The 13,830-nt window shown below is 41.6% G+C and overlaps 1 protein-coding gene across 1 annotated transcript in view; it reads right to left on the bottom strand.

Annotated features, from left to right (window-relative positions):
• Positions 1–1,524: 1,524 nt before the first annotated feature.
• Positions 1,525–13,830, bottom strand: part of TMEM62 (transmembrane protein 62) — a 17,332-nt gene continuing 5,026 nt past the window's right edge. The window contains 13 exon segments of the mRNA XM_080993447.1: positions 1,525–2,564; positions 3,309–3,427; positions 4,393–4,497; positions 4,942–5,026; positions 5,514–5,627; positions 6,989–7,148; positions 7,664–7,819; positions 8,375–8,497; positions 8,618–8,649; positions 8,651–8,743; positions 11,108–11,249; positions 12,320–12,365; positions 13,278–13,415. Of these exon segments, the coding sequence (XP_080849573.1) occupies positions 2,247–2,564; positions 3,309–3,427; positions 4,393–4,497; positions 4,942–5,026; positions 5,514–5,627; positions 6,989–7,148; positions 7,664–7,819; positions 8,375–8,497; positions 8,618–8,649; positions 8,651–8,743; positions 11,108–11,249; positions 12,320–12,365; positions 13,278–13,415 (1,631 nt within the window). The 3' untranslated portion in view covers positions 1,525–2,246.

Below are 13,830 nucleotides of genomic sequence, written 5' to 3'. Positions count from 1 at the left end.
ATGCAAAAAGACAAGAAAAAAAAGTCAGTGTCCCCATATGGTGCAGGCATTCCTCCCCCACCAATGGGAAACAGCTACTTACATCAGCTGCTATCACACCTGTGTACCTCTCCTCTGTTCAGAACATATGGCCAATGGGTTTCTACTCTTGGCATCCAGTGGAATATGGAAACATTTAAGGGAGAGGCTGAGCCACTACAAACAAACTCAGTAAGAAGAGCAAACAGCCTTTATGTGCATCGTGAATTTTTGAAAGGATTCTTACTCTTGAGGCCTTTTGCAGGCACACCAGTGCCCCATACTATAGTAGTGGCAGCCTAAACAACCATTTGAGTAATAGGGGAAGAACTAAATAACACACATTGATATTTGCTTATAGCGAGGGTAGCCTGATTCAAACCAGCCAAGCCTCCCCTGCAACTTTATCTCCTGCTTTGATCGGGTGATAAAAACTGTCTGTTCTGTAGTGTGATCTTTAAAGAGCAGTCAAAGTGCTTTATCTTCTGCTCAGGAGATAAAACATCCCTCTGACTGCCTCATAAGAGTGGATTTTGATGGAGCAGTCAAGACTGATATTATATTTCTAATCTCAGCAGAGCGCGGAGAGATAAAAGGCAGCAATTCCCCCCTAACCTCATTCCAGAGCTATGGGAGGGGAGCTGTCATTTACTCTTAAGGAGAAAGCAGGGGAGAGGCAGAGTGGTGGTGCTTAGCACTGCGACTGGAGGTGTCACATCTCTGAATGCTCTGTTTCATTTTGAGAAAGATGCTTTATAAAGGGCAACCAGAGGGATGTTTTGCATAGACTGATCTGTACAAAATAAAAGGTGCAATTTCCAGCTACTCTTACCCTACTCCTGGAGGGTTGGAAATGTGGCAAGAGAACATATATATGAGTGTTTATATATGAATTGAGACTGCATGTCTAGTGTGCTGCATGTACATGTGTGGAGAGTAGGGGTATATGAAGTTTGCGTTTTTTCAAAATTGCGTACGAAATACCACTTAATTCACTATTTCATGTACTCCTTGAAGTGAGCATGCATTAAGATTCCGCCAGTGCTCACAGGATTAACCCCCTCCCCCAATATAGCAACTCCCAAGGCTTTTTAACTTCAATAGGAAGCTGCTTGAAGAGGTCATTCAGTGATTTGGTTTGAAGGGTTACCAGCATGCAGATGACCTCTAACTCTAGTTTTCCTTCTCAGCTTATTAAAGTGAGGTAGCAGAAGTGCAAAATCAGTGATGAGCTGGATCAGGGCCAACACACAAACTTAATTTTAGCAAGACAGAGGTGCTACGGATAGGTGATGCGTTTGCTCAGGGAAGTGGAGTTCAGTCTATTCTCGATGGCAACATGCTGCCCTTAAAGAATCAGGTTGTATGTAGATCTGGCTTTGTCACTAAATATCCAAATAAAAGTTGTGGCAGCATGAAGAAATCTTGTTTGTATTGTTGCACATTCTAGGAGCTTACCGAGGAGTTCATGTTTCCTTTCGGAATGAGGCACAGCAGAGACTGTGGTGTCTTTATGATATATGGTTTATTTACAACCTGAGCCTATGATGGAGGGCTTCACAGCATGAACACCCCAAGAGGGCCTTACTTCCCCCTTAGCAGCAGCCTTGGATTAAAACAGAAATCAAATATCCCTCTGGCTATCTGGCTTCCCAGCCTGAAGCTTTGCTCACATCTTTCTTTTAAAAAAATAAATTAAAAAATCATTGAAAATTTCAGTGGGGAAGTAAAAGTGCAGAAGGTGAAGAAAACCAAAACAAAACAAAAACAAAAAAGTGCTTTAAACTGTGGTCAATACAATATATGGGTATATAAGTAATATGATTGTTCTGTTATGGCCAAATCCATAACAGCGTGTGCTTCCAGAGCACCTTATATAAACACAGGTTTCGTGCGCCTGATATAAACGAAAAGTAGAAGCAATTGTATTCCATTACAATATTCCATTTGAGAACTTCATTCAACATGAAGGTGACAGCAATTCAAAACTAAATTACAAATGTAATAAGGAAGCAGCTCCTGGGAAAGACATTACGGATCCCTTTACAGCTTTGTGTAACTGAACACCCTATTATGCTGCAGTTTGGAAATAAATTAGGGACAGCTCCAAGCCTCCACATTCAGTTGTTCAGGCTGCAGAGATAGCATCTACACAGACCTGCAGTTCACAGCTTCACCACTTAACAATTCAAGTGAAATGGTACTTCAGTTGCCCGAAAAGCAGCCTATTAAGAACTTTGTGCATTCTTCATTTCAACAATAAAGCTTCTCAGCATAGAAGACTGCAATGTCCAGGTTCTGTAGACCAGAAAGAGGGTTAGACCCACAGTCCACAATCTCAGTGGAGATAAGAAGAAAGCCACAGTTCCATATGTCTTCAACAGGAAAAAGCAGGAATAGACCTGCCACAAAAACAGGAGTGCCATGCTGAGGTGGATGGGCCACTGTTTGGCATGACGCAGATAGTAGCCAAAGCCGTATCCTTGGCAACGCAGCAATAGACACCAACATGTATATGCCATCAATGGTAGGTTAAAGAATGCCACCTGCAAGACAAAATAGATATAGGTCCATAGATTCATACAGCTGGAAGGGACTCCAAGGGCCGTCTAGTCCAATCCCCTGAAATGCAGGAATCTCAACACATGGCCCCCCATTCCATTTGAAACCATTCCAGACTCTGCTTAGTTGTCTCTAGACAATACCACCATCATTTTGCCTTGCATTTTGTGCAATTCTGTGATCCCCCAAAGACACACACAGGACAGCTGAGTGGGTGCTTTCCTGCAGAATGCAGCAGTTCCATCAAGAAGGGATGCAAAGACATTTTGAAAAACATGTTAAGAGATGATTGCCTTGTATCCTTACAGTACTCCCTTCTCCAGGAAAAGGCAGATCAGGCTACAGTTGTACATGCCTAGTTTGCATCCAGGGTGGATGATGATGATGATGATAAAAATAATGGATTGCTGCAATGTGCTTTACATGAGGCTGCCCTTAAAGAAATGTTTGGAAACTTCAGCTGGGATCCAATTCATGAAGCATGTTACTTTGATGTTTGCAAGCTACACTGGCTTCCTATTAGTTTCCAGGAACAACTCCGACTATGATAATAACACATAAAATGCCCTAGAGTCTATTAGATTTATTGCTTAAAACATATCATAATCATTTTCCCCTCAAAACAAATATTTAGGTTGACCACCCTCACTACAATTTCTTTCAAATGAGATGTTTCAAAAAACATCAAACTAGAGGCAATTTGTTAACCAGTTTACTAAGAATCCTACCTGCATAATTCCAACAAGGTAGGTCGTACTGCCTTCAAAGAAATGGCCATCAACAATGACTCCAAAGGAAAAGCAGACGCCCAGATGTCCATCTATAATATCACCAATAAACCAGGGCCCTATAGAGAAGAAAAGTGCATTACACTGAAAATGACAAGAACAACTTGCAATCTAGCCTACCTAGCCCCCAAATCACTGTCTTAAGGAAAACAAAATTTTGTCCAATATCCATTAAAACAAGTCATGACAACAAAAACCAGGTAAGGTATTAGTGTAAATAATGCAATTGATAAGCAGTGACATATTGTTAAAGGTTAGATTTTGTTGGATTTATAATTTAGGCAGAAAGTAGAACCCTTAATTTTATTGCATTGCATGATTTGGGTGAGCTTCCTTGAACTGCACAAGGAAAGGTGGGAGATGAGTATTTTTTCAGACATTTCCTAAGTGCGACTGTGATCAAGTAGCTAGACAGCTGGACTTGGATCTAGGAAACCTGGGTTGTGCCCCACCTCCGTCATAGACTGTAGGCAAGTCACTCAGAGTGGCCAAATCTGTAAACTACTTTGCGAAATTAGAAGTGCTAAATCTTAAAACAGTACACTGTAGCAATAAGGGCTGAAATGTGCACATTTTTAAAAGCACTGCTCAACTTGCACTGCATTGTTTAATTTCTAAGAACTAGCGTTGTTTTGGGCAGCACTGGTGCTTACATGGTAGTACAAGGACCTGCTGGATGCCTCTCAGCAGCCTTACTCGGGTATCTTGGGATTGCTATTCAATGCCTCTTACAAAAACCTGTAGCTTGCCAAATATGAAAACATTCCTACGTGGTATATGATGTCTAACAAATTATCTCCTGAAATTTACAAGTTATTTGTAATCACTATTCAGGCAAGCTTGGGTACCCTACAGATGTTTTGTGCCCCATGTTAAGAGTTGAATTATAAATTTTACAGAATGCAAATGCATGGTTTTTTAAAAAAACAAGCCGTTATTTAGTTAAACACAACATAATTGAGGCTTTTGAGCTAGAAGCTCTATTGGCATGTCCATGAACTCGCTGTGCCTGTTTGCATCTTACCCAGAAGAGTATAGAAGCTCAACAGGAGAAATGAGTGGTAGAAAAAGTTGATTTTGCTCAAGATGTGAAGAGAAAAAGAAGCCCGCATTGCTCTGCCCAGAGGTCCTAAAATGGAAACAAACTTTTAATTTGAAGTCCCTACTTTTAAAAACAGAAATACAGTAACTTTTTACAAAATGATACATTTACAGCACCATCAAAGAACAGATTCATTCACTGAAATCAATGGGATGTGGTGCAAGAAAACTTCCCGGTGGATTGCGCCCAAAATCCATCCAAGATGCATGAACATGTATTCCTGAAGTCTTTGAGACATTTGACATTTTCAAACCAAACCAAAATTTAGCTGTTCATTAGTACCTATCTTTTGAAGAATAGAATACTCAGCCTACAGAGGCTATTACGTAGATTCTTTTTAAAGGGGCAGGGGTAGAATCAATCTGAAAATCACACTGGTGCATTTGCTTAATTTAAAGTACTGGTACTTAAAGAAAAAGAAAAAGGTAAGGAAGGATCAAAATTGTGTTCAAGAAAAAGAATTTCTCTTACTTTTAAGTGTAGGATTTCCTCGATACCGGAAAATAACCAACAAGGCAATTTGAACTACAACCATCAGTACAAACACTACTCGAACCTGAAAAAGAAAGAATACAATTATATATATATATATTTAGTAAGCCAAACACAGCCCCCACAATATTGATCTTTCATAATGTGGTGGGAGAATAAAATTTATTTACCACCATTTGGGAATCATTGAAGGCAACAGACCAAAAAAATACTAAAGGATCAAGAGGGAAAGGAGATCACACACATCCACAGCAAAAGTCAAATCAAGCATGATGATGTTTTCCATGAGTTTTAATCTTTTCTTCTTTTAAAATAGTGCCACAAGGACTCTGGAAAGGATGCGAAACTTTTCTTATCCAAAACACTTTTGGATGCATCCTGTGTATTTGACAACCTTTTATTTTCTACATTGTTTTAGCTGATTTTGTTACCTTTATTTTTTATTGCCATCTGTTGCGAACTGCCAAAAAAAGCAGTTGCTGGCGAAGTGTGTTAAAGAAACTTCTGTCCCCACACAACTCACTCACTCTTTCCCCCTCTGGAATACTCACCAATACATAGAGGTCAGTAAGAAGCACCCAAGATGCCAGAAGGTTAAATGTGAGGGAGAGGTTTTCCTCCATAGCAAACGTATGAAGCCGAGTGGCATTCCTATTACTGGCATCCTAAATATGGGAACACAAAGAAATGAACAAGACTTTCAAATGTGCGATAGCAAAACAACTCAACATCTTTACTAGTGAAAAGTCCATCATTCTGTGGTGTGGTGTGGTGTGGTGTGGTGTGGTGTGGTGTGGTGTGGTGTGGTGTGTGTGTAAACACGCACATGTGAGTGGGAGGGCAGGTATGCATATTGCAGGGAACATGGGATCACAGCCATTGATGGTTTGGGCATCCCATGCCGTGGGCAGTGGATAGATTTCACCTTCACTGCAAAGTATTCCCAAGCACAGTTGTTTTATTTTCTCGCCAGATAAGGCGATCGTTGTGGTTTACTCTTGTAGAAGAAAGTTGAAAGGAGTCTATATGAAGCAGGGATGACACCAGCGTTCTTGAGCAAGTACCAACGCCCAAGGAATCAAGAGTGCCCACCATTGCCAACATTGGCACCTATTAATAGTATCTCATTATTTTAGGGCTGGTACTGAGAGGGGCACTGGGCCACATGGCTGAAGCGGCCACCATCTTACCTCAGCCAGAATGCCTCTGGGTCTGGCCACAAAAGCGGTATCACTTGGCAGTGCTGCGTTTGGCTCTGAGCATAGGAGCCAATTCCTAAGGGCCAAGGTTTTTTTGCCCCCCCCCCCCATAAAATATCTGAAGGGGGCAGGGGCCCCCAAGTTGATGGCACTGCCATTTAAATGGTACGTGTGTGCCATGTCTTGTGATTATGTGGGGTGGGGTTTACCTGCCCCCCCTGTATTCTATTGTATACTGCCTTGATATTTTATGGTTCTGCATTTATTTTATAAACAAACAAACAAACAAACAAACAAACAAACCCAATCTCCAGATCATAAGAATTACTTTTTGCATAAAAGGATTCTAAACAGCTCATGACCCCAACCGATAATTAGTAAGATCATTGGGCTGGGCCCAGGTGTCCTTCAAACTTAGCAGTAGCCCTAACTCAAAGGCATTATGGGGGGAGGGCTAAATCCACTTCCAAACTCTGCAACATCAGACATAACCCTGCTTCTATTTGCATAGCCTCACCTTCCATTTCTTTGATTACACTACCAGGGAGAGTCATAAATACTCGGAAAGCAAGCATAAAATACACAAAAGTCATTATATATTCTCGCTCTCTGTCATCCAGAACAACTCTGTGGTATTTCTACTGCTTTCATTTTAATGAGGATGAGAAATAATAATTTGCCCGGCATCAATCAATAAGTAATCGTGGATGAACAGGGATTGACCTTGCTCTTCCAAGCAAAAACTTGGTCTTAAATACATTTTTTTCCCAGTAGCTTGAATGCTATAAAATGTGTGATAAATTTATAAGCATCAGCAGAGAACTCACCTGAACTGTCACTTCTATCTGATGAAACCCTTCACTGTAGTTTTGAGGGGCCCATTTCAGTACATAGAGAGGTCCAGACACATGAACAGCATTCCCCAGATGAATGCCATCAATGCTGACCTTGACAAACTTGATAGGAGAAGGAGAGAATGCCAAAATTCTAAGTGAAAGAAATAAACCAGTATATCATGGAACTTGTTAAGATATAGCACTTGTAAGCGTAAAATAAAAATTACCGTGTACTGTATAAATCTGGTATCTCCAACCTGCGGCCCTCCAGATGTTTTGGCCTACAACTCCCATGATCCTTAGCTAACAGGACCAGTGGTCAGGGATGATGGGAATTGTAGTCCAAAACATCTGGAGGGCTGAAGGTTGGGGATGCCTGGTATAAATGATTCCTCAGTCAAGGCATACTACAGTGGGCAAGGCAGAAATTACTGGATTGACTTTGCTGTTCTACTTTGCTGTAGAACGGGATGTTCCTTTTAAAAATTACTGTTAACTTAAGAGATTGTTAAATGATTTAACAGCACACATAATGTGGCCTGTCAACATCTTTTACAATGCATTCAAAATTGACAGCATTTGCCGTGTTAATGTCTGTATATGTCACATTTGCACAAGAAAATGTTTTTTTAAAAGTTTAGAAGTAGCAAAGGTACATCAGATTACCGGATGTGGGTGGAGTGAAGGATTCTCTGCAGTGGTTCATGAGCAGCACTACTATAAAGGAATGATTTGGGATTGGTGATAAGAACCACAGGCCATTCTTCAAACTTCAGGTCAGCAAAGCTGAAGAGATCGTGATCAAAAGCAAGGATCCTATACCTGATGTTCAGCAATAAAAACAGTACACTTTTGGTTAACAAATAACATCTTAAGGATAGAAGATTTATACTGCCTGGTGCTACATTTTACTGATTTTTCCAATTTCCTCTGCTTCCACTTAATCCATTTTTGATGAAAAGCTATGCCTTGAGTAGATACCTTGCACCAGCCAGAATTCCTTCATCTAGAATTGTCAAACACACAACTTTTTTTTTAAAAAAGTGTTAACAATATAGAGCAGTGTGACAACTCTAAACACAAAGTACAGTTTTTGTCACAGTTGCTTGGATGCAACTGTGAGATGGGTGAGGAAAAACAAGCTGAGCTTGAATCCTGGCAATATGAAGGTACTGCGGCCTCCCTGAATTGCTATCCCGTACCTCTGCAGTAACAATGCCTGGTTCTCCTTCACCCACATTTGAATCGTCATCCATTTTTATCACCGTCATCCCAGTGGGGAGATTCATTCTGAACCAGCTAAAATGACATTTGCACTGATTTTACATTGCTATAAGAACAGTACTATAAAAAAGGCCAAAGCACACATTTTCTTACTTCCTGCTATCTTTCCAGTCTCCCAGTTCCAGCTCTAGAGTTCCGTGACGCTGGCGAGTATGTAGAGCTGGCATCAGACCACCCAGCGTATGGAAATGCCCACACAAATATGCTGTGGCAGAGCTAACGGAAACATAAATGATTATTGTTGATTTTGGAGAAGAAATACTAACTTGTAGCCAATTAATAACAACAGCTGAAAAACATTAATACATTTGCACCAGAAAGGAAAAGAAATATTACCGCATTGCCGTTCGTATTCCTGGGGATGTAGAGGACGATTGCTGAGGTGGGATAATGGCCAAACCAAATGGAATGGTTACTGCCGCTACTTTCTGCAGCCAGTGATGACAGTTCTTGCATTTTATTCTGAAATGAAAGAGCAACTACAAGAGCTTTAGCAGCATGTTGTTGTTGTTGTTGTTATTAACTTATTTATACCCCACCCATCTGGCTGGGTTTTCCCAGACACTCCGTTGGCTGTAATCCTAGGTACACACACTAGGGTGTTAAGTCTTATTTAACTCAACGAGACTTGCTTTTGAGGCTGGGCTGCAAGAGGCATTTATCAACGGCTGCTCTAAAAAGCATGGATACTGTGAGCAGATATTTCCAAATAATTTCTCAAAGTTCTTTTTGTCATTAAAATGCCAATATGCACGTTTGAATAAATAAGCCTGCGTATCATGTAAGCCACATTCCACATACCAATGGCGGTGGGGAAGCAGAATAGTATAGACACTAGGGACCTGATCTTGAGGAGGACCCGAGACATGAGGGTACCGGGGATATAAGTCTTTGCTCGCTGCTGTGATCCCAATCTGGCCCACCACAATTGGCATTACCAAAATATTGATCCTTTCTTGCCAATGTAAGAAAGGATCAAAGGGTCAAAGCTCCTCTACTGCCTTGCCTCATGACAGGATCCAATCCAGCTCAGGTTCCTATTGCCCATGGGCATAGCCAGGATTCTTGTTGGGGGAGGCAGGACCTTTGTTAGGGAGGCAGAACCGATGTGATTGGTCAGTTTGTTAAGTATTTCTATTGTTTTACTTGATCGGGGGGTGTGGAGAGCTGCTCCTCTGCCTATGCCCATGCTAGTGCCTGTTATTTTCATGGGGGGGTGAGGAGAACCGCCCCTGGAAACTCTCAGAATGCCTCCCCTAGCACCGACTTCCACCACAGTATTCTTCATATAAAGCAAAACTATGATTTAAACATAACAGTTTGTGCAGGCAAATGGAAATAATTGGCAATGAGCATTCCAGTCTGCAGCCGAAATGTAAAAAAAAGAGGAAAAATATATGAAAACTATCATTACCAGATCCAATAGATTAATATGGATATGTGTTTTGCTATCAGTTTACTGCAAATCATTGTGGGTTTTAGTCTTGGCCCGCAAGGGGTCCAATTTGGTACACGATGTCATTTTTCCCAAGTCACTCTGGCCATCAGTTGATATCACCAGTGAGTGGGGTGAACAGGGTTAAATCCTGCACTGGCAGCCAAAGCAGCAGGATTTAATCTCTACTCATCGGTGGGAGTTAAATCCTGCTCCTTTTAAGCAGCCCAGCTTTCCAAACCTGCACTGAATCCCCTGCCGAACAACAAGAAAATAACTCCTGTTGCTAGCAACACCTTGCAAGGTGTCTGAAGCCATGACTTCTAAGCAGTTTGCACAATGCCATTGCAACACCCATGCCATGGATACGACTGATGGCCCCATCTACCTGCATGCCTAATCTTGATAAGGATGTGGCTCATGGGGCAAAAACAGTTCCCTATTCCTGCCTTAAGGCAACACTTGTCCAGGAATGTTAATAGCCTGAGATCGCGGGTGTTTCCTTACTGGAGCCCAACTGTTAGAACAGGGGTGGGGAACTAGATCTGGCCAGTGGGTTGGATCCTTAATTCCTACAACCCCAATCAGCACTTACTGCAACCTAAGGGGTAGGCAACCTAAGGCCCGGGGGCCAGATGCGGCCCAATCGCCTTCTCAATCTGGCCCGCGGACGGTCCAGGAATCAGCATGTTTTTACATGAGTAGAATGTGTGCTTTTATTTAAAATGCACCTCTGGGTTATTTGTGGGGCCTGCCTGGTGCTTTTACATGAGTAGAATGTGTGCTTTTATTTAAAATGTATCTCTGGTTTATGGGGCATAGGAATTTGTTCATTTTTTTCCTTCAAAATATAGTCCGGCCCACCACATGGTCTGAGGGGCGGTGGACTGGCTCACGGCTGAAAAAGGTTGCTGACCCCTGTTTTAAATGCATGCTGATTTCTCAAAGTGGGCAGTACCACTTGCCGGGGGGGTTACTTAGGGGGGCTTTAAGAGGCAAGGGGGGCACTGGAAGTGCAAATCAGATTTTGAAATGACGGTAACACTGGATTAAGTTCATCAATTTGGTTGGATTACTAAACTAAATAGTTTCAATTGGATTTTGAATAAATGTGCAATTAATTGTTGCTGTTTTGAATTTTATTGTGTTATTATCTTCCTTAGTGGGTCATGCAAACGGCTATTCTGAATAATGCTTTTTATAGGGGTAGGGTAGGGGGCACTGGGGATGAGTTCATGAAATCACACAGGCCCGAGAAAGTTTGAGAACTACTGCTCTAAAGGCTTCCCGCAGACTTTGGACTTCAGGCAGGTGTAACACACAGGCTTAGGATTTTATTAGCCATAGAAGAAAGACAAGCTATGGCTGCAGTGCATGGTGTTTTACATTACCGCTTTCAATATCCCAAAGAAATTGTAGGGTCTCTTGGGGCCTGGATTGAGAGTCGCATCCACACAGATGAAAGAATATTTGCCAAAAGGTGTGATGTGGATGTAATGGAAGGAGCCGTCCTTTTTCCAAGCAGAATATTTCCTACCAAAATGAGATGGGAATACTGTAGTCAGAAAAATCTGGAAGAAAGAGAAATGTAAAAAGGAATAAATGCACACATTGCCTAGTGCTCAACTAAGCTTTACTCAGCGTAGACCCACTGAAATTAATGGACCTAGTTTAGTCCTATTCATTACTTTCAGTGGGTCTACTCTGAGTAAAGCTTAGTTGACTACTGTCCAGTAAGACTAAGGGAGGGAGAAACAAAACTGCATTTGACTCAGTTCATCACCTTTGCCATCTTTTAACACAGAAAAGTACAAAATAGTGGCTAAGAGAGAGAGAATCTGAGGGCAAAAACAGAGGAATAGAGCTGAACAGAAATCCTAACAGGGAAGGAGGAACAACACAGGCAAGCCAAAGACTGGGGCAGATGACTACTTCCTAAATAACTATTTTCTAGGCTACTTTAATGAAGTCATTCTTCCTAACACTTATATACCTTGTTTAAACAGAATCTCTCTGTCCCACACACAATCGACTCTCCTTCTGGATTCCTGAATGCAGTATGTGTCACAGCGCTGTCAGACAAGAACGTCCAGAGGGAGGAATCAACTCTTCATTGTCAAAAGCACTCTTACAAGTTAGGGAAAGGTATGTCCATCAGCCCTATGTGTCTCAGCTACTTCTGAGAGTGCATCTGATGAGGCAGATACCCCCAACCTTGGCTTATGTATCTCCCCTATCCAAGCTGCGCACAAGCAGGTGCAGACTCCGCCTGTGTTTCACCTTCTGCTCCTCCCTCTTCAACCCTCTTTTGGTCCTGGGAGACAGTGGAGCAGGAGAGGTGAGGGCAGGAAGAGGAGGTGTGGAAGTCCTCGACTCTATACCGGCCTGACCTATCTCTCCCTCCTCCTGCATCCGTTCCTTCACTCTCCAGTCCTGCAGCTTCTCCTGCCTCTGCCTCTGGTCTCCTGGCTGTTACAGGTTCATCTATTTTACTGATACCTTCTTCCAAGTCAGTCTCCAATCCCCCTTCTCCCACTCATCAGAATCCAGTCACCACACCTCAGAGTCCAGCCAGTCTCTGACATCATGGTACACTGACATACCTGTAGTAGTTCCGGACATTCTCCAGACCTGGAATGTTGAATGTATCTGCAATGAAAGTGGTAAACAACGTTTCGAAACAAATTTAGAATTGAGCAAGAGACTGCGAAAAAAATAATAAGTCCAGGTTAAGACAAGCCCAGTGTACTATGAATCTTGAGATTGCAGCAGGATATCCAGGGAGCTATCAAAGCTTTAATTCCAGTTTGTCCAGGACAGCAAGATTTGCTCTACAATGCATATGCTGAGACAGCCTTTATTTTGGAATAATAATTATAGATAATAGGGCACTGGATAATGCCTAAACTGCTATAGAACAAAACCAAAAACTAATTGATTTCATAATTATATTTTATCCTGCTTTCCAGCCAAAGAGGCATGCAATTAAAGTACTCATAAAGATACAATTTATAGTAACATGACATGGGAGTTGTATTGCCATCTCTTTGGGTCTCTGGGAGTTGCTGATACTGTCCAGGATCCAGATTCTATTTTTTCAGAAAGAACTGCAGAAGAACTTGGGGGCTGGCCAATGCCAAAGATGACAGACTACAAATGGACCCACAGAAATATTCCAGAAAGACTTTTTTCAGGACAACAAACAGGTCTTACTGGCCATATATATATATATATATATATATATATATATATGAGAATGAGATTGGTAAATATGATAAACACTATTTCTAAAAAAGAATAATACTTCCATGATAAGTTTTTGATAACTGCCACTCAAGACAATGTTTGACCATATACAGAAGAATTGTTCAAGGCCACTGCCGATGGAGGAGAACAAAATTGGGGGCTAAAATTGGTGGTTACTCTTCCAGTTGAGATGAGGATTCTACTGCATTAAGACTTCCTGGAGCAAAAAGAATGAGTAACCCACATCTTCCTACCGTCCTTCACATGTGGAGAATAAATGGGAATCCCACCTCTAGAGTCTCACATCTTTCTTACCATGATTCCCTTTTATGTCTATCCATTTGGTTTTTTCCATGACTTTAGATCTTTTTAAGATTGTCTGGTAAGTTTGCCATTCCACCTCAAACTGATCAGACCCAAGTTTATCTTCTGTTTTGGCATCAGTCAAATCACCTGTTAATGAAAGAAAAGAGACACAGAACATTAAACATATAAAAACACCACAGATAAACGAAAGTACTGTTATTAAATAGGTCATCTAAGGTCGTACTATGTAAGTAAGCTGTGCTCAATTTAAAATTGTTCACGTTAATTCTGTATGGCGAGAGGCATAATTCTGTCTCTCCAATCTCCCTGGATCCTACTGGCATCTAAACAAAAAGTTTTATACAGCAAGGTTAGTTCTTCAGGAATAAATAGAGCTCTGTCTGAGGCTTCAGAGGATGCATGGCCAAAGGTAAGGTCCCCAAACAGAGGACAGTATCTACCACAATGGAGGAGGACAGAGACTCGGAGGAATACTGGCCTTGGACTGGGGAACAGCTCTAGCTCCACTTGAGCAGAACTTTGATATGCTGTCAGATATTCC

This window comes from Podarcis pityusensis (assembly GCF_964106645.2).
Source record: "Podarcis pityusensis genome assembly, chromosome: 1".
In the NCBI taxonomy this organism is placed as follows: Eukaryota; Metazoa; Chordata; class Lepidosauria; order Squamata; family Lacertidae; genus Podarcis; species Podarcis pityusensis.
Note: the sequence above shows the minus strand (reverse complement) of the source record. Positions and strands in the feature narration are given on the sequence as shown.